Source organism: Zonotrichia leucophrys, chromosome 6, assembly GCF_028769735.1.
Source record: "Zonotrichia leucophrys gambelii isolate GWCS_2022_RI chromosome 6, RI_Zleu_2.0, whole genome shotgun sequence".
NCBI classification, from domain to species: domain Eukaryota; kingdom Metazoa; phylum Chordata; class Aves; order Passeriformes; family Passerellidae; genus Zonotrichia; species Zonotrichia leucophrys.
In genome coordinates, this window is record NC_088176.1 from 15,332,078 (window position 1) to 15,352,080 (window position 20,003).

General features: G+C 38.1%; 1 protein-coding gene across 4 annotated transcripts; it reads left to right on the forward strand.

The window, feature by feature from the left end:
- Positions 1-32: 32 nt before the first annotated feature.
- On the forward strand, positions 33-19,347 carry LOC135449326 (uncharacterized). 4 transcript variants are annotated; one of them, XM_064716198.1, is made up of 13 exons: positions 39-113; positions 554-737; positions 941-1,017; positions 6,733-6,808; positions 10,170-10,301; positions 11,163-11,286; positions 13,577-13,637; positions 13,740-13,786; positions 14,227-14,302; positions 15,164-15,265; positions 15,831-16,742; positions 17,530-17,640; positions 18,751-19,347. In XM_064716198.1, exons 3-13 carry the CDS (start codon positions 989-991, stop codon positions 19,061-19,063), a joined length of 1,983 nt encoding a protein of 660 aa, XP_064572268.1. In that variant the 5' UTR covers positions 39-113; positions 554-737; positions 941-988; the 3' UTR covers positions 19,064-19,347. The 4 variants fall into 4 exon arrangements, with proteins under 4 accessions (XP_064572272.1, XP_064572268.1, XP_064572271.1 ...); XM_064716199.1 differs by lacking the exon at positions 39-113 and adding an exon at positions 124-451; XM_064716202.1 differs by lacking the exon at positions 941-1,017 and having other exon boundaries at positions 33-113.
- The last annotated feature ends 656 nt before the right edge of the window (positions 19,348-20,003 follow it).

Sequence of the window (20,003 nt, forward strand, 5' to 3'; positions counted from 1 at the left end):
CCCGCGCTCCCCGCCCCGCCCCGCCGCCGCCGCGCAGGCGCAGTCGAGGCCCTTTCGGGAAGGTTCTGTGTCGCACCAGCCTTTCCTTCCTCCGCCAGGGAAATCCTGTCCGGGTACGGGCCGCCCGCAGCCCCGCTCCTCTCCGCCCCGCCCCGCCGCCGCACGGGCTCTTCCCCGTCACCGTGTGCAGCCCGCGCCCTTCCCCTCACAGCCCGCCCGCCTCCCTCCACAGCCGCCTGCCCGCCCCCGCAGCCGGGCCGCGACTTCCCCCGCCCCGGTCTCTTGTTTGTCCCTGCCCCGAGCTCAGCCGCTCTCGAGCCCTGGGCCGGCCCCGCAGCCGGTCCTGCCCCGGGGACATGCGGCTGTGAGGGGCAGCCTCATCAGCATCATCCGTGCAGCGGGGCCATGGGGGCCGCTCCCCTCGCCCCCCTCCCAGCCCGGGCCCCCCAAGGTCGGCGGGCGCCCGGCGTCCAGCGGGGCCGGACCGCTGTAGGTTAGGGGGGAGCAGGTGATGGTCCTTCCATTGCTGAGGTGCCGGCCTCGCTTCTTGCAGCTACCTGGAGGTTCTTCTCCTTGAGACGGGTTCTAACTGGGAGCGCAAGGGCGGAATAGACGGCTCCGAGCCGCAGAGTGGGGGACTGCCGGGAAGATCTTCGTGCCTGCAGCGCTGCTGCCAGAGTTACAGAGAAACCTGCCGCCTCTCCTCTCTCTTTCTTGTGATCACCTGGAGAGGAGAGGTGAGTTGTCTTTCCCTCTTGTCGCGCAGTAGCAGTGGAGAAGTAGGCTAGCTTGCAAGGTGCAGAACTTGTTCAGGACGGCTTCAAGCCCCAGCTGGCTGCTTGGTTTGTTTTACTTGAGACTCAGCCCTATACAAAGGCCCGCTGATGGAGAAAGAGATTAGCACCGTGTTAACCGCGCGGTTCTCTCTCCTTTGCTGCAGTGCCCACTTTCACCGCTGCCTCCTGCTCTGCCTGCTCCTGCTTTCAGCATGGTAAAGAAGAACACTATCCCTGATGGGTAAGTATCCCTCACACTAAGCAAGAGGCAGGAGCGGGCATCTCACAGAGAGGGGCACTGACTGCCCCAGGCGCTTTCTTGCCTCAAGCGTCTTCACCACCTACAGACAGACAGGTTAAGGTAGGTATCTTCTCCAAGACAGGAGCAGCCCAGCCATTCATTCCCCAGGTGAGTATAATGCTCCAGCCTGTCTGTAAACACTTCTCCTTCACCGGCCGCACACAGTCCTTCTTCCTAATCTTTTTACCCCCAAGGGTATGTTTACTTGGGAAATGGGAGAGTAGTCCATACTCCTGGCTACTCGTGTTTGCTACTAGGAATGGCCGAAGAGTTGATAAGATGGGAGCAGGTGGTTGCATGCACAAGATCAAGGAATATTTTTGTGAATTCAGATCCAGAAACATCTCGTGGTTTTGTTTCTAACAAGAGTACGACAGAAATGTTGTATCAGCAAAAATAATCCCAAATTATTCCAAATGCACTCTACAGGCCTTGTGATGACTTGATTGGAGTGCATATATGGACCACAGAATGATGTCAATTAAAACAGATACAATTCTATTCTTCAGCTCTAATAAAGCACAAGAAAAGAAGTCCAAATTAAGAGTTTTAACCCATGTGTTCTTGATGGCATCTGTACAAACTTTTGGATAGGAGGGTATGCTGAGATAACAGCACACTGTAGTGGAGCAATAACTTGCAGTTTATACATTATTTGAGGAAAGAATTACATTATGCTGGTTTCAGGGGGAGTATTAAGTAGGTTTATTAAGAGCATTCTTAGGAGGAGCAATAAGATACAGAAAACGTGCTCCTGTAATATTTGTTGGGCCAAAAACCAGTAAATAGAAACAAAAGATGAACAGAATTTAAAAAATAAAGAAGCGGAAGAGTTTGCATGGCTGACAAGCTCAAGGATTAAAATTAGAATAAACCTTCAAAAAAGCTGTTAAAACGTGTTTCTCTGAAAATTTCTATGAAATTTCAGTTACATGTTAGATGTGAGCTAATTTGGTTTAGTTTTTAAGCAGCGATTCAGAAATTGGAAAACAATTAGTTGTCCTTGCTTTCTTCATCCTTGAAAATTTTTACTAAAACTTTGAGAATCAAGTGCTCGTTTCTCCTTTCTTATCCCCCCCCTCGCATTTGAACTGGAGGAGCTGTGAGGTTACACGGATTTCTTAAGTATGGAAGAATCTGTGGACTGTACTTTTGATTTCTACGATTGGAAACTAATACCTTTCAGGGAGAGAAACAGCTACTGTCAAATATTTGGTTATAAATTTAGTATCACCTTTTGACAAAGTGCCTGATACTGAAGTGCTTTCAACTTCTCCAGATAGTTTTTATACTGCTAAGAAATGAAGCTGGACATCCACAGTAACAGGGGCTTGGCAGTAATGAAGTTGAAGGCCTTGTCAGCCCCTCAGTCTCATGCAGCAGGATGTGGATGTCACCCTTGTGCTAGCACAGCATGTTGTTCTTCACTGTCAGTTCAGTAAGTCAGGAAGACCTAGAAGTGAGCCCTGGAAGGGACTTAAGGAGACTAGTTTGAGTCTAGGTCATCCTGCATATGCAATTTACTGGCCCCACAAATAGGGGTTGGCAGAAGTGGGATTGTGGTCCCCTGGAGCATAAGGACAAGTGCAGACTGGAAGCACAACCTCAGTCTCCATCTTGTAATAGCAATACTCTAACTCTTTTGCTTTAATGCCTCTGCAAGAGATAAGGAGAGTGACACTGAATACTGGCATCTTTTGTCTTCCTCTTAGTGCCTCAATTTTTAACACTTTTAATCCAGACCTCATTATGCTAATTCAAGCAATACAATGAATTGGGGGTTTCAGTTAAGGTGGTAAGTAGAAATAGTGCAACTAAACAAGAAATGGTGAACCTTTTTTTAGGACAAGGGGTAATGACTTTAAAGATGAAGAGGCTTACATCAGATGTAAGGAAGAAATTTTTCACTATAAAGATGGTGATGCACAGGAATGGGTTGCCCAGAGAAGTTCTGTGTGCCCTTCCCTGCAAGTGTTTTCAATGCTGGTTGGATGTGTCTTTGAGCAACCTGGTCTAGTGGAGGTGTCCCTTCCTGTGACAGGAGAGTTGGAACTAGATGATGTTTAAGGCTTCTTCCAACCCAAGCCATTCTATGATAAAGGAAATTATATATTTTTTTAACACTAATGTCTTGGAGCAGAGCTGTGGTGTGGTGCCCACTGCAGCCTTAAACCTACAAAATAGTGCTGGCACTAATTTTGTAGCAAAATGAGACATCAGTGTAGAAGAGGGGTTCAAGTGATTCCTTGCACTGCAGTTTGCACATGGAGTCAAGTTCTGGTTCTTCACAGTGTCTGAAATGGTTTTAACCTTCAGTAGTTGTATACTCTAATGTTTTAGTGAAGAATCAGACAGTCCAAGCTGCCTAACAAGTCACAAAATACTATGATGTTTTTACAAATTTATACTAATTTGTGCTTCAGCATCCAAAATCCTGCTGTGTGTATAATTACATAAACTCCAATTTTGAAGAGCATCTGCAGAAATGTCACCTTCTGGCAAGTTTCCCTTGAATAGTATAAAAAATACTGAGTGGGGTCTTTTTGTTAGAAGGGCAAAGCTGAATTATTTTTGCCAATCCACTATAAATATACTTCTTTAACTGAGTTTTTTCTGTCCAGACTTAAAGCATCAGCATTTTCATTTAGACAGGAATATTAAATACTGTGGCATAATGGATTGTGCATGTTCAACAGTGAGTGGGAGAGAAGGATGATATTTTATTTGTGAAAGTATTTCCTATCATCAGTTTTGAATCTGGTGTCTATAGAGGTGTGGAAGTCAATTGGAAAATCAGGTTGCATGTATATCATGCAGTATCAGTGGCCAAAAAAAGGGAAAAGAGGTTCCAAGTAGTATTTTCTAAATGGTCTTGCTAGAGGTGACAGTAGTTGTAAAAGTAAATCTTACAATGAATCAGTTCTAAACCAGAACATTTTACTGGAATTTAAAGCTTCCATATGACCTTAACAATGTTAAAATAAATTATGAGAAAAACATTTGTTCCACATCTGGCTATATTATTTAAAACCAAAGCAGATAAAATATGCAGCTGGATGTAATCCATAATCAGTTTCTTCATGCCCAGCCTGGTTTCCACTCAAGCCTCTGTGGCTCTTAGTCCCTGGTACAGGGATGGTGATGGTGCCGGCTCTTGTGATAACAGCTCTGACTCCTGCCCTTCTTGCTGCCACTCAGTTCAAGCAGGACACAAATCACGTGTCACAAGTCTCACTCACACTGCTAAAATGCAAAGTTAAGGCTTTGCTCCTGTAATTGCTGTTTATGTGACCATGTGCAGATGATCACCTTGGATCATTCTGCCTTTATCTGTACTTACCCTGTAAGAGTTTGACGTTCTTTAGGCCAGGCCACTTTTAATTCCCAACCATGTTCCTTTGTTGAGAACAGAACAAATGTGAATTTATTTCCGTAGCTAATCTTTGGTTCATTTCAATCTGCTGGTTTTATTTTTAATTCTGCAGCAGTGTGCTGAAATTTCCTTTTTAAATACCATTTTAAAGATAACATGGAACACATACCCTTTATGTTTTTGATGAAAAGTGCTTTCTGCTCATTTTCTACCATAGAGCTGTCAGCAGCTTTTGAGTTTCTTGCTGATTGTGCAGATTTTTTTTTTCTGGGAGGATTGAAATGGCTTTAAATACAAGAGAATAAAACCCCAAGTTTATTAAGGTCTGACAACAAATTGGCTAATCCTGGGGTATTGTTCTGTAAATCCCCTAATATGAAAAAAAGTTCAGAATTTTTACAAAGCCTTTTTTACATTGTTAATGAAAGAAAATAAGATTTTAAAGCCCTTTTTGATACTTTGTTTTTGACTTTTAAATGCTCCTATCTGTAATAATTATGGTTTATTTCCACTCATAGATTTCCAAGAGAAAGCAGGTTAAAACAGCACTGAATTTCTGATTGAAATTGATTAATGTACAATTTACATCTCTTAAATAGGAGTAAATGGAACAGTCTCAGATTTGTTTTCATACTTCACAGCAAGCATAAAGCTACCAGACTCCAGAGTTTACAAACTTAAAAATTCACTTAAGAGGACTTATCCTGCAAAAAAATTAGAATTTAGTAAAAGGTTTTATTTGAAACAGCTCTCAGTGATCTCATCTCTAGCTTGCCCTTACACTTTCTCTCCTTGTGTCTGTCTTCTACAGAGCAGCTGTTTGCAGCAGCTTTGCTGAGGAGTTGTGATTACTCCTGTGTCACTTCATTTGTTGTCCATTAAACTGAGCACTTGTGTGTCTGCACTGTGAGCCTTCATCTGTTCTTTGCCTCACGATGAAGGTTACAGAGAGAAGTTAGTGCTGAAGACATGGCTGTAGGAGATTGTTATGTGGTTTGTTAATGTCAAATACACTTCAGTCACCCTGCTTTGTGTTTCCTTTGTCACTTCCAAGCATCTCTGAATGGTGATGTTGTTATTTATATAACATGACAAACATAATTACAGATATTTCATTGAGAATTTTTCCAGCCAGCTTCTAGTTTTTATGGTCCAATACAGGATTTGTGAACAAAGCAAAGTAGTCAGTGGTTAGAATATTTTAAAATTAAATACTTTGTTTATTTCATTAAATGTTGTAGCTTTATGAACATCAGAAAGGAATCTAGAAGCTGTTGGATGCTCTCTTGAAAGAGAGAGATTAATTTAAGCATTATTTCAGAAAATTGCAAGGGAGCGGACAACAGCGTTAAAGAATCTCGTGGAAATGTTTTGTATTTTAATAGTTGAGACATTAGCCAAAAATGCAAAAAGTCTGTGTAGATTTTAAGTCATCCAGCTGCACCTTGTTAGGTTATAGAGACAACTTGCACTTGCAGAAGAAGAAATAATAGTTCTGAGTTTAGAAAGTAAACCTCTTTGAAGGTAAAATTGATCTGCTGATTAACTTGTTTTTCTCTTCAGATAATGCTTTTCATCCTTTTTTAAAAATTGAAATCTCTGAAATATTATATATGGAGAGCTTTTTCAGCACAGTGCAGAACTTGTGCATACCAGCTCTTTGTGGTTTTGGAATTACAGGTGTTTTGAGTGTTGTAACAAGTCTTCTTATTGGTGATTTGTGATAGGTTTTGTTGTGATGGAATAGTCTCGCAATTTTTCAAAATGGTGAGAGAAAGTTCAATCAAGAGTGTTTCTTTGAAAAAGAAGCATATTAAAAAGGAAACATTTTTGGAAAATACTGATTATCTGTATTGTTAATGAAAGTAAACTTTGCATTTCATTGTCAATTAAATGATTGATGTGTGCCTATGGCAACTTTTTTAAGGTGTTTGATTCAATCAGGTTGAAAAATGCCCACCAACTACAACAAACATTTTTACCTGTTGAACTTTACACATCTGCTTTGCCTTATATTGGTGCTACGTGTTTGTATATGTTATTCTGCCATTTTGAGGAGAGGAATTTCCGGGAAGTTGAAGAAGAAGGAAGGAAAAAGACTCTTTTCAAGCGTCCTGATGATACTTTGAAACTGCTTCATGGAATTATTGCAAATCTGGGGACCTAATTATACTTTATGATAGCAGCAATTTTTATGTGCTTTGTGCTGCGGGTGTCCTCTGTTGAATCATGCAACTTGAAAATCTTTAAAATGTAATATTTCAATATTTCTTTCCTTCCAGATGGCGGAGTTTGACACCAGTTGGACAGCCTATTCCAGGAACGAGATTTATTGCATTCAAAGTACCTTTAAAAGGGGTATGTATAAAAGTAACTGCAAATTGGCTGTATTAGATAAACTGCAAAAGCAATAAAAAATAGCATGACTATACATGCAAATTTCAAGAAAGTTTTTTAAAAAGTAATTTATTCAGATTTAAGCCTTTCAACCATCTGGCTTTTAAAAAGAATATTCTATTTTTTTTTATTATCTTTCTTTATTTCTGATGTTACTCTTTTTATTTATCTTTTAAAAATAATCAAGCTTCTAAATCAATCAGCCTGCTTCATTTGATCACTATTAAGTGCCTGAATTCATAATCTTATTAAATATCTTTTCATGGCTGCTTTAAGAAAATCATATGGAAGAGTTTATGATATGAATAACAGTCTAGGCAATGTAAGCCAAAGTATAATTTTATGGAAATTAAGCACTCATTGAAGGATACCAGCCACTGAAGAACTTGTAAAACTATAGATCCAAATTGGCAATTTCATAAGCAAAAAGCTTCAGTGAATCTGGTGGGAATGTATTATAGCTAAAAAAAGAAGTCTTCCTAGATTTCTCCTATTTTACTAATTAATTAGTTTATGAAGTACTTTTATTAGTATTGCCTTTAGAGTCTTACTAGCTTGAAGTGCCATCCTAAGCTATTAAATACACTGAGTTAAATCTTTAAATTCTTTGTTTCTACAATATGTGGAGGTTGTGTTGTAGAGACTGTTCAGTTCTTTAGTGCCTAGGCCTTTTTGGAGGCATAGGGCAAATTAGTGTTAATTTTTACAGAAGGGCAAATAGGACAAGTGCAGCATAAATTGACTTCTACAAGTCCTTGCTTTAGATACAGAGAAAATAAATGTTTCCAAGCACTTTTAAAGTACAGTGGTCTGACATAACTCTAGCAGTTAAAGGGAAGTGTTCTGTCCAAGCTTTTGTCTTCAGATTGCTCTCTAGTATCCATACACAAAAATTTTGGTTCTTTGGGTATATTACTACCCATTATGTTTTCAGTCACCGTTCAGTTCAGTTTTATTAGGAATGACTGAAGTGAAATGCAGGATTTGCTTCCTGCAGCTGCCTTTACAGCTTTAGGATGATGGTTTGGTTCCTTGGACACCAAGGATCTCATACTTAACATGTCATGTTCTCCAAGATGTGGATGGATTGTACAGCAGTTGTGTGATTTTCCACCAAGACTGCCAGTCAGCAAATCAAGCTGTGAATATAAAATCCAGTAGAGTTATAATTGGCTTCTTTACTCTTGTCACAAGGAGCACTCCACATCAGCCTGTTACTCATTTCCTGTCCTACTGATCTCACTGGGGCGTAGATCTCTGTTCTGGGAAGCTGTCTTGGCCAGACATAAAGTCTGGTACCCAGGGATGCAAAATCTGTAACATTTCTGTCCCTTCAGCTTGTTCAGTTTCAACTATGCAAGACAGAGAAATGACAAGTCTGCCAGAGACTGTGCTTGAAGGCCACAGAGTTTATGGCAGAACACACATAAAAAGTGTGACTGGCTTTGCAGAGGTGGTCAGTAAATCTGTCTGAAGATGCTGAAGACCTGATTGGTTGTAGTTTGTTGGAAGTCCTATTATTTATTAAATTGGTGGAACAGACCTCTTAAATATGCAGCAGTTTGCTTCTTTGCTGTGTATTAGGAACTTGATTGGTGATTTCTTCCAAAGGGAGACAACATATTTTCAGTATTTGAAGATACAGGGTTGTCATCTTAGAAGATGTGCTGTCAGTAAAGATCATGTGTTTACTTGGAAGGATTTTCTGTCTTTCCTTTCACATCACCATTCTAATGCTAACAGTAACATTGTAGTGTAGTAAGAATTGGGCAAGTTCTTTCCCGTGCCATTAGGAGGATTTTTAGAATTGGTTCGGATTTCTCACATTCTCAAAGCTCTATTAAGCACCTAAACGACTGAATAGTCAGCAAGAGTTTTTCAGAAAATTCCAGAGCCTTTCGAAACATAGTGTTTCATAACACATATAACTGTCTACTCAATCAGTATGTTTGGAGATACCTTATTTTTGTAAATTACATTCCTCCTCAGTTTCTGTCATGTCATGTAGTAAAAATTCTTTAATATTCTACCATAGACCTTTTGCAGATTCACCTTTGTCACCTCAAAGTTGTTAAATTCAGTTTCAGATTAGACTAAGAGTCACTGCTGAGTAGCAGTGACATAACTGACTCATATTCATTTTGTTTAAATTTCTACAACATCCACTTTTTTCAGCAATGCACTGTCTGAAATACATAGGACTGAATACTTTATTACTTCCTTTCTATCCTCCTCCTCCTTTCAGCTCAAGCTTCCTAATCACATACCAGCTTTGATATGACTGCCCTGCTGTTTATTCTTTACTTCAGTTTCCTGTCTCTATTTCCAGACTCAAGTTCTTGCTAGCATTTTACATTGGAATCTGTGCAGTCAAAACAAGGAATGGTTAGTTACCCTATAGCATCTGTGGTTCTAAGAAGTATGTGGTCTGTGGCTGCCTTCCTTTCCAATAGTTCTGAGTCCAGTCTGCTTGAATTTCTTGTTGACAAAGGAACTGACAGGTGGTTGAGGCTGCTGCATCTTTTGCCACTGTCTTTATTGGTTCTGGCTGAGCCTGTGTCAAAAGGCTCTCACAATGGACAAGTGCACTGTTCAGAGAAAATCCAGTCTTGAGTATATGAGCCATTTTCATACCTAAAGTGAAGAACACATTTCAAAAACCACAGCTACAATAGGGTGAGTAAACATTTTTCTCACTGTTTGTCAAATGAAATGAATTATTCATTATCCACCAACACACAGCTTTCTTAGTCACGATATTTGGTCTTGCTTAATATTCCCCAGTGCTAAATGATATGCAAGTACACTCTGTCAAGAGATGAAGGAGGGATAAAAATGTCTGCACAACATTTGTGGGAAGAAAGTTAAACCTTTAGAAATGAACTCTTGTATCACAATTTCTTATGTTTTATATGAAATGCACTTCTAGTTTTGAGTTAACTGTGCAGGACAAAATTTGGGGGAAGTAGATTGTAGTGCTTTGCTTTTTGGTGTGTTTAGTTATATAAAAATCAATATATACATGCTGCAGTTTCCAGAATTTTTGTGTCTGTCAAGTTATAGCTAATTTTAATAATGTTTGTTACACTGTACAAGCAGAAATGCTCACATTGCCTTGCATTTTCATCTAAATAGGAATACATACATTTTTGCTTTCTTTTTGGTTCCTCTTACCTGTATAATACATGGATGTGGTTCTGATAATTAAACACTCTCTTTTAAATATTGATGTTTCCTAGTACTAATTAAAACAGCTGAATATTACAAATGTCTTACTATTAGAATGTAAAAAGAATATGTTTCTTTTCCATTTTCTTTTTAGGCAATTAACCAGAGGCTTACCCCAACCCAGAAATTTACACCAAAAGACTTAATTGCTGCAATGAAAGCCCTAAATGTGGAGCTTGGATTAATTATTGATTTAACATACACCACACGATACTATGAAGTTAAGGTAACAAAAGCCTAACAAAAATGTAAAATAGTTTCTGCAACTTTTGTTTTAAAGTGTTTATACATTTTCTTACCTGGAATTGGGATAGACAACTACTTTTATGTCTCCAATAGAAAATAAATGTTTTATCACAGAGGGAATAGCTCATTCTCCCAGCTAGTTGCATTTATGGCTGATTAGGATTATGGTAACTCAGTAATGGATGAAGATTTCAGTGCCAGGCACTGCACAAAAAGTGCAGAAGCGTTGTATCCTGTGTCCTGAAGATATTCTCATTTATTCCTAGGTGGTTCTTTTTACTCATCCTCAGTGAAATCCACTTAAGAAGGTGTACATTTTTAAACTACTTTATCAATTTAAAAGTTTTGCCTGGATGATTCAAACAATTGTGATTAATCAGCCTCCTGTTGAAAAGGAGAATAAATGACATTGTTATATCAGAATGCAAATCTTTGTATGCACATGGGCTCTAGGCATTAAGGGAGTGAATTTGTGAGTGTGTACATGGTTGTGGGTAGGAGGGACAAATACTGCTAATAATTGAAAAATGGGTTAGAATGGAATGCCAAGAAACCACTCACTACTCCCTTGGTTAATGTGCAGCCTTATTAGCAGGGTTAAATAAATCTTATGTGGAAACTGTTCCTTGTCTGACATGGTCTTTAATGTAGAAATGTTAGTGGTAGTTTCTGAGAGTTTATTTCTATAAAATTGTGTCAAGATTGTTTTCAGTTCCTATTCAGGATTTGAACAACTGGTTTACATTGTCATTATGTTGGATACTGCTTAAGGTTTCTCATTGTTGCAAGACTTCAGTATTTTTTACCATTGCTTTTTTCTTTTTTTTTTTTTTTCTGTTAGGATTTACCTAAAAGTGTGCAGTATAAAAAACTTTACACTGTTGGACTGGAAGTCCCTGATAATGCCACTATCCTACAGTTCAAAAAGTGGGTCAGAAAATTCCTTTGGGAAAATGCAGGAAATGGTAAATATCAGCATCCTGTTCTGTAAACAAACTCACCAAAATTTTATTTCAGTACTAACCATGTCATTTACTAGTTTCAATATTCAATAAAATGTATGACACCAGGGAACTCGGGCTTGGGCTTTTTGCAGCACTTTCCACTTCATTATCATGATAAGATCCATTATGCAAACCTCTGTGTATCTTTTTTTTCAATCAAAACATGTTTTTTTCAAAAATGACTGGTAACTTAATTGTGCTTCCTCATAGTGTTACATTTGTGTTCTGTGTCAAAGTAACTGCAGCAAGGCCTTCCTCTGTGTGACCCAATTGTTCACCATCAGCTGAGTGAGTGTTGGAGCTGCCAGCCCTTGGTGGGTGTTTGAAGTAGCCCTGGCTCTCTGATGGCACTGGGCACATCTGTGTGAGCACCTTCAGTCCATTGAGTCTGATGTAGTGTTCTGTGCCTTAGGAGTCCATCATTGCCCTCAGATCTGAGCAGTGCTTGAAAATCTGATTACAGACCCCGTGTCGGTGTTCCCACAGTGTGGCTGTGCTGCTGTTTCAGTGTCTGTGCTACAGGACAGTTCTTGGCCGAGATTAGATAAGGTGCTTTTTGTGAAAATAATTCAGTGTGTGTTTTGCCACAGTGTGTTTGTAGCTTTAAGCTTCCCACTCCTTTTGGTAGTGAGCAGATCAGGCAGATTTTACCTGTTTGTTAATCCAATAATGGTGGACCATTCTTTCACGCCTTTTTGTGATGTTTGCTGTGGTTCCTTTGGCATTCTCTTTGAGAAAGCAGAGATATTAACTGCCCAAGTGCATACAGTTTTTACTGCAAAGCATAACCAGGGCCTTCCTGTAGCTGATCAGTTGTTTTGTGAAAAAGTTCTGACCTTAATTTCAGACATAAGAGCCTGAATTAGAACTACTGGGAAGATGGAAAATATAAGAAAAAGCCTTTGTCCTTGCTCAGGAAGTTAGTTCTTCCTTTGCTCTTTTTTGGCTTAAGGAAATTAGCTGGTGATTATTAGTTTTCTTTTGGTTTGGATCTAGTGCATTTTTGTGTGATAAAGAATAGTGTGTATCTGAATCTGATCTTGAGAGAAGCAATTCTTGATTTGTTACTGGATGTTGACATGCAGTTATAGCTTGTAAGGGCATTTTGGCAGAGCTTATGTAACTTCTGACTTGAGAGAACTTTCCTCCTTGTAATTTGGCCTCTGTTTTAGATAATCCCTAAAATATCTCAGAATTCCTTTTACAAATACTTTTTAAGAAGGTGGTTCTTTTTTAGTTAGGACATCAACTTGGAATGAGCTTCTGTGGCAATTAGACTGTCGTGATCTGTGGCAAGCACATTTTCTCTCAGTTATATTTTATGTCATTCAAAAGTTTATCAATGTCCTGTTTCAAAGACCATCTGTCACTACTGTCTCTGCCAAAACTCTGTTCTTCTGATGATGATCATTTTTCTTCAAAAATCTAGCCTAAAACTTAATCAGTTATGCATTTATTCTTCTACCAGCTTTGCCCTTTATTGTTGTTCTCTGTCCCCACTATTACATTCAGTATCTCAGATTTGGTTTTACAGACTAAGACAAGCTTCCTTCTTTTATGACCAACATAGTAGCCCTTTCTATATATATTTTTTTTAAACTTGTTTGTTTTTCATTACATTTCAATATGAATGTAAATAGTGTGGATGGGGTTTTACCAGTGCCTTGCATGACTGTATTAGAGTTTCCCTGTTTCTCTCATTTGAAACACTCTGGCAATAGTAAGTTATTCTGCTTTTTAGCCTTTGGCCAATAATCTTTTTTTAAAATATTTCTGTAGAGATTACTGATCCTTTTTTCCTCCATGTATTTTGCTCCTAAGCTTTTCATACTTTCAGGTGCATTATGTGTAAGCTAAGTTCCTCAGTTCTACATTTGCTTGTTGAGATTTGCTTTCAAACCTGTATTTTATTCTTTTTCTCCTGTTCCTGCAATGGCTGAGGTTAGGTGCTTTACCTGCCATCAGTGTCTTTTTTTCTACATTCTGCAGAGTGAATCTCAGCCATCACAGGTTTGGAAGTAGTGAGCTAACAGCTGCTAGAGATCCAGCATGGAGAGGACATGTGTCTTGTCTGGACGGGTCTCTTGTTTTACAGGCATGACAGTAGAATTTGTAAATAGCAAGCATTATTTATTATTACTTTGCTAGAAAAGCAGAGGTTTGGGTTTTTTTTTTTTTGTAAAAAAAAAAAGTTGTGCTAGCTTTCTATTTTGCTTTCTGGACTATTAAAGACTCTTTCCTTTTTTGACAGAGAAGCTCATTGGTGTGCACTGTACTAACGGAATTAATAGAACTGGCTATCTTATATGTAGGTAAGGCTGTATGAAAGCAGAAATTATTCTTCACATAAAGTAGCATCCTTATATTGCTCTCTATTCCCTTTGGGACAATAACATAGTCATGCTTTTCTTCAGGTATCTTATAGATGTTGAAGGCTGGGATCCAGAGGCAGCAATTCAGGGTAGGTATATATTTTGAACTAAGGCACATGTCAGGTTGTACTTCACAATTACTAAAAACTCACAAATACAACAATTCTATTTTAGTATCTTTTCAGCAATTGCATGTGCTGACTTATATAGAAGATTTTATAGCCAACTGTTGATTCTATTCCAGGCAGGACTTGAGCAATAGCAGATTGACAGCATAGGGGGAGAATGTTTTAGCTGCTTAAATTTTTTATTTTTACTTTAAAGAGTTTTCACTCATAGTTTGTTACCACTACTAGTTTCAGGGGTCTTTTTAAGAAATGCTGCAATGAAGCCAGCTTGCTGAAATATTTAATACCAAGTAAGAATTATTTCAATTCAGCATCTCATGTGGAACAGAAACTTGCCTTTCACATTTTTGTGGCTCAGTTTGACCACATTTCATGAGACTGTATTTTTTTCTTTTCTCTAGCTTTTGGTGATGCCAGAGGTCACCGTATGGATGGCCTTGTGTATCTCACTGATCTCAGGACGCAGCCCATGCGAAGGTGAGCAAAAGCTTTTAGTTGTGTGCTGAAGATCTTCCAGTATGTCTCCTGGCATTTTTAACAGTTCATTTCCAGTCCTAAGCCAAACTTACTCCTCTCCTAAACCTCTAATATGAAACTACACATAGATGTTTTTTGTGTATTGTCAGATGAATAACATGAAGTGCAGTGTACTTTGTTCATCTTTCCAGTGTATATGGTTTGAAAGATTGTTTTTAATCTGACAGCTACTACTGAACATTGTTGTGCTTTTATCATACTGTGACAAGTGTATGATGTACTGAGTCTGTATTCTCTCAGAAGCTGAAAGGAGCCACTGCAAAGGTGTCTTTGTAAGCTCTGTGATCAGTCTGCTGTTGTTGGCACTGTAGAACAAGATATTACAAAAAAAAAAAAGTAGAACAGTTTTAAGAATAAAAAATATAGGAAAGTGGAACATTGTTCTTGTCCCCTCTTTTCACAGTAGTTGTATTTCTGGTGTTTCAGAACATTATGTTTATCATCGTCTCCTAAGAGCAGCCAACTTTTAATGTCTTCTTAAAGTATTTGTGCCAATGATGCCTTGTAGCAGTAAATGAATTTTAAAATTATTACCTGAGTGATTTGCTTCTTTTCCAATTAATTGAAGGTCCTTTGTTTTGCTCTTATTGTTGTTTCATAGTCTGTGCAAGATTCAGTTGGAGTCATGTCAGATTTTTAAAATAAATTTACAAGATTAATATTTTCAGAGGTATCTGGAGATTTTACTTAACATAAAATTTCTGTCATTCAGAATGAAGAATTTTATGGGAGTGGGTTTTTTCTCTGTCAGTAGTACGCTTTAAAAAGGAAGCTTATGTGAGATTTTTTTTTCCCCCTTAGTAACCTTGGAATGGATGTATGGGATGCAGATGAAGATATTATCCCACCACCACATGCAATGGAAGGATCTGTAGAGCGGTTCCCAAATGAAGATTTTCACGGGTAATGGGCTGAAAAATGGAATTCAAAACAAAACAAAAAAACAACCAACCAAAACCAACCAACCAAACAAAAAAAAAAGACAAAAAACCACAAAAGAATTGTTTCTTATTGAAAATACCATAGATACTCGAAAGAGATTTTATTAATATAGCCTGTCCATGTAAAATGTATTTACAGAATTTGACAAAACAGCAACAAGATACGGGTAAGAAAGGGAATGTATGCTATTAGAAGTCTGTAAGTAATTAGTTCACTTAGGAAAATGCAGTTTTACTTAGCCTGTCATTCTTCATTGTTCTACAATAATCTGCAGTTATTTTTAATTAATTTTGAATCACTGGTTTTGCCTGTTTAACAAGTACTGTAGAGTTAAAACTGAATGTTTGTCACAGCTTCTGCTTTAACACTGAAGGTTTTATAATCTTACATACAGTTTGGATTATTAATAATTTTGATACCTTAATATTTGATTAAGGTCTTCCATATAAATTCTTGGTTAAAAATGAATTGTTTTCATTAATGACTTGTAGCACTTTTAAGTATGATATTCAATGCTTCTTAACAGGCCTGGGAAAAGATTAAGAATTTATGATGACCACTCTCACAATGATTTGCAAGGACAGATGCAGCTGCGAGATTTTGACTTCGTTAATAAGGGGCCTGGCCAAAGACGAAGGCCATTTCATGACCATCAAACTCAGGATGAATTAAGAGCATCAGTGCAGATGAGAAATTGGGACTACAACAGGGGACCAGAACAAAGAGCCTTTACTGATCACCAGTTTTATGATGATTATCAAGAAGACACGCAGCTGAAGGACCTGGACTTCAGCAGCAAGGGACATGGACAGAGTTTGAGACCTTTTCATGGGCACCAGTTCCATGATGATTTGCAAGCAGACAGGCAGTCTTTTGACTTCAACAGAGGACGGGAGCAGAGGCAGAGATCCTTTTCTGACCATCCATCTCCTAATGATTTCCAGGAAGACAGGCAGTCAAAGGATTTTGATTTCGGTGGCAGGGGCCGTGGCCAGAGGCGAAAACTGTTCCGTGACCACCAATCTCATGATGAATTTCAGACTCAAATGCAGTTAAAAGAATTGGATTCTGCCAGTAGAGGTCCTGGCCAAAGACTAAGATCCTTCCATGACTACGAGTCACATGATGGCTTGCAGTCACAGATGCAATTGGGAGATTTTGAATTTGTTAAGAGGGGTCGTGGGCAGAGGTCGAGACCTTTCAATGATCACCAGCCTCGTAATGACTTAAAAACAGAGATGCAGCTGAAAGATTATGATAATAAAGGTCCTGGACAAAGGTGCAGACCTTTTCATGACCCTCAGCCTTATGATGGCTTACAGGAACAGACTCAATCAAAAGATTTTGATTATGGTAATAAAGGGCACGGACAAAGGCCAAGACCTTTTCATGATCATCCAGGCCACAATGACTTGCCACGTGAATGGTGTTCAGACAGGTAAAGCATCCTTGAGCTGTACGAACAGAAATGGAGAATAAAAGTGTAAACCTCAGCAGTTTTAACTTAAATGAAGTAATTTTTAAAATAATTTTTTAAAAAATCAATCATCCTTTTTCTATATAAATGATCAGTTCATTAACTTTTCTTGTTTTGACTTACTTGACTTAGGGTTTGATACAAGCTGGAGTGTTGCAGCTTCAAAAGCCAGTGTTTCCTTGATTAGAAGGTTGTGCGTCTTTAAAATTTGTGTTTCCTTTGCCTTTTCGTCAGCTTGAAACAAAACTCTTGTCCCACTTTGTTTTGTACAGAAACTTATGCTTAAAAAGAAGTCCTTTGGGCAAAAGAGGATATGAAATTTTATTTATGCCTTCAGCCAAACACAGATAAACAGGAGTGCTACAAGGAAGTTTGATTTGCCTTTGTTTATCCCATGAGTTAATAATTTGTTAGAAATCTGCTTCAGAACTTGCATTATATTCTCACAGATACATACATCACTTACTAATAAACCTATAGGGTTCTGACATATTTCAAAATACTTTTAATATTGCAGAATGTGTTTCAGATTCATTAGACTAGTTAAATTTGTTTCATTGTACAGCTAAAACAGAGAAGGTTATTACAGTGAAGCATATGATTTTGAGGTATTAAATTAATACAGTTATTTCAATTTTTATTAAGTAATCTATTTTAAAAGAAGAAATATTTTATTTCATTTGATGTGTATTTTTCCCCAAATCTTACAACTGTCTTCTTAACATGCAATTCTTTTGGTTATTTGCAGAAATCAGTCCTTTCCTTCCCATGAAAATGTACCAGAACCTCATTTCTCCTCGTCTCCTTCACTTCACAGAGATTACGGGTCTGATAATGATGACTTTAACAGAAATTACAGGTAAGTGTCAGACATCCTACATTGTTTTCTGACTTACCTTGGTAGTATTACTCCCCCTGTTTCCAGCTCAGAAATACAAATTAACTGCACAGTGTAAAAATCTGTGTTAATATTTTTGCTTAAATGCAGTTTAACCCATTGGATCTGAGCACTAATTTTTCCATTGATACTGAGTTTTGAGTGTTATTATTGTGTGGATCTCTGACATAATCATTGACATGGCAAGCACAGTTCAAGCTAATGAAGTACATAATATGAAAATGGTGTGTCAGTGAGCAGAAGAGCAAAGGACAGATGCTATATTTAACTCAAGTGCTGTGTACAGTGAGCTGAGGAGTTTTACTGTGCAGGAGGGGCAGGCACTGAACTGGGTTGCCCAGAGCCATTGTCCCACATCCTTTAAGAATGGACATAGCCCCTGTACAAACTCATCTAATGAGACTTAGTTTGAGTGACCCTGGCTGCTTCTAGAGATCCTTTCCAGTCTGAGTGAATCTATGGTTCAGTAAGGGAGAAGATTTTAAAATTTTAAAGATTATTTTGAATTGGCTTTATACACCACTTACTTTACCAAGCAAGGAAGGTATTTAGAGTAAAGAGAATTGAAATATAAATATATATATACAGTATCTGCATTTTTAGAGCATTCCATGTGTATTTTATAGGAGAGTGAGTCTTCTATTGCAGAAAAATTAATAATTAAAATATTTTCCAAAATACATTATTGCCTGTTGAGGCTATGTACTAGAGAGCTATTGTTACATATTGTACACAAAAATGAAAACACAAACTTAGGAAAAAAAGTCCCCTAAGTAAAGATATTCTCAGTAAACCAGTAATTTTAATTGTAAACAGCACTTGAAACAAAACTTCATCTAGTAGAATTACTTACTGTAAAGAGCTTTAATTTTAATCACTAGAATTGGAAAGTTAATACAAACAAGTTTGCAATATCCACAGAGAGGATTTTAATTTCAGGGGTTAAAAATGAGAATGAGGGTTTGAATTGTTCTTTCAGTGTTAGACACAGTTCATTTCTAGTGGTGGCCCTCAGCAATAAATCAACTGCTTTATTTCTATGAATTTCACTGTTCATATTTGTTCTTGCAGTAATCGACCACATTGTCCTGAAGACAATAGGAGAGTGCATCCCTCAGAGGAATTTCATAGAGGGAAAAACAGATTTGCACCATACTCTTCACGAACAATGCACCCATCTTCATCCATACACCAAGAAGATAGTTCAGTAGACTATGAAAGAAAGCATTTTCAGGGAGAAACTACCAGAAGCATGGAACAAAATAAAAGATTACCAGTTGTAACAGTTGATTACAATTATGGTCTGCCACTAGACTATGGACCTGAAGAGGATGAGAGATCCCATTATGATTTACCACCAAGAGACCACTACAACTGGAACTGAATAAAAAGGACAGTGTTTGCTCAGCTTAGAATTGCTTTCACCCATTTTATTTTGTATGTGGACCAATTTTTTTTAAAGCAAATTAGTTAAATGAAAATTTCAGTAGTAAAGTGCAGGTCTCTATTGTAAGATTAGCTTCCACTGATATTTGGGTCTTTAAATTTATTAGGCTGTATTTGTTAAGTGTCATTGGAGACAATGTCTCTGTACACATGGAATTAAAGCAGTCCTTCCTTTTAGTAAAATTGCAACCCTGAAAGAAACAAACCCTTAAAACAAACAACTTTCTGAGTGATTGTGTTTGTTTTTTGTTTTACAGTTCTTTAAAATATATGTGATTTCCAGATGCATAATAAAACACTGCACTATCAGGTAGACTAGCATTGCAAGTATAGGGAAAATACTTAGAAATGAATGAAGCCAGGTTATGTACAGTTTTGAAAACAGAACTTTGAATTACTGCTAAAAGTCACTGCAGCACCACAGTTTACTTCCATATTATCTGTACCATCCACTGAACTGACCTAGTTGCATTCTTTTCATAGCAGAACTTTTCCCAGATTGCTAAGAACATGTAAACAATTGGAATTTGAATATTCTAAATGTCAAACTTGCTTTTCAGTAATTGGAATATTTCATCCTGATTGTGTATTTTTTCCTGATCCCTTAGGTTATCTATGTTTCAGAATAGCCCACTGCAGGTAAATGTCACCAGTTTCTCAGCAAGAAATCCTGAGGAAGGTAGGTCATGTCTGTCCCCTTCACTGTCTCGACTGGCCAAGGACACTGGTGCCCCTGTACTGGCACCTCCTTGTTTGTCAGTCACATCTGCCCCACTCCTCAGTTCTGTTGTTTACGAGTTTCTTCTTACAGCAGAGCAATGTAATCAGAACAGCAAACTTATTTCTTCAGGTGAGCTCCTTCTAAGGGTCATGCATTG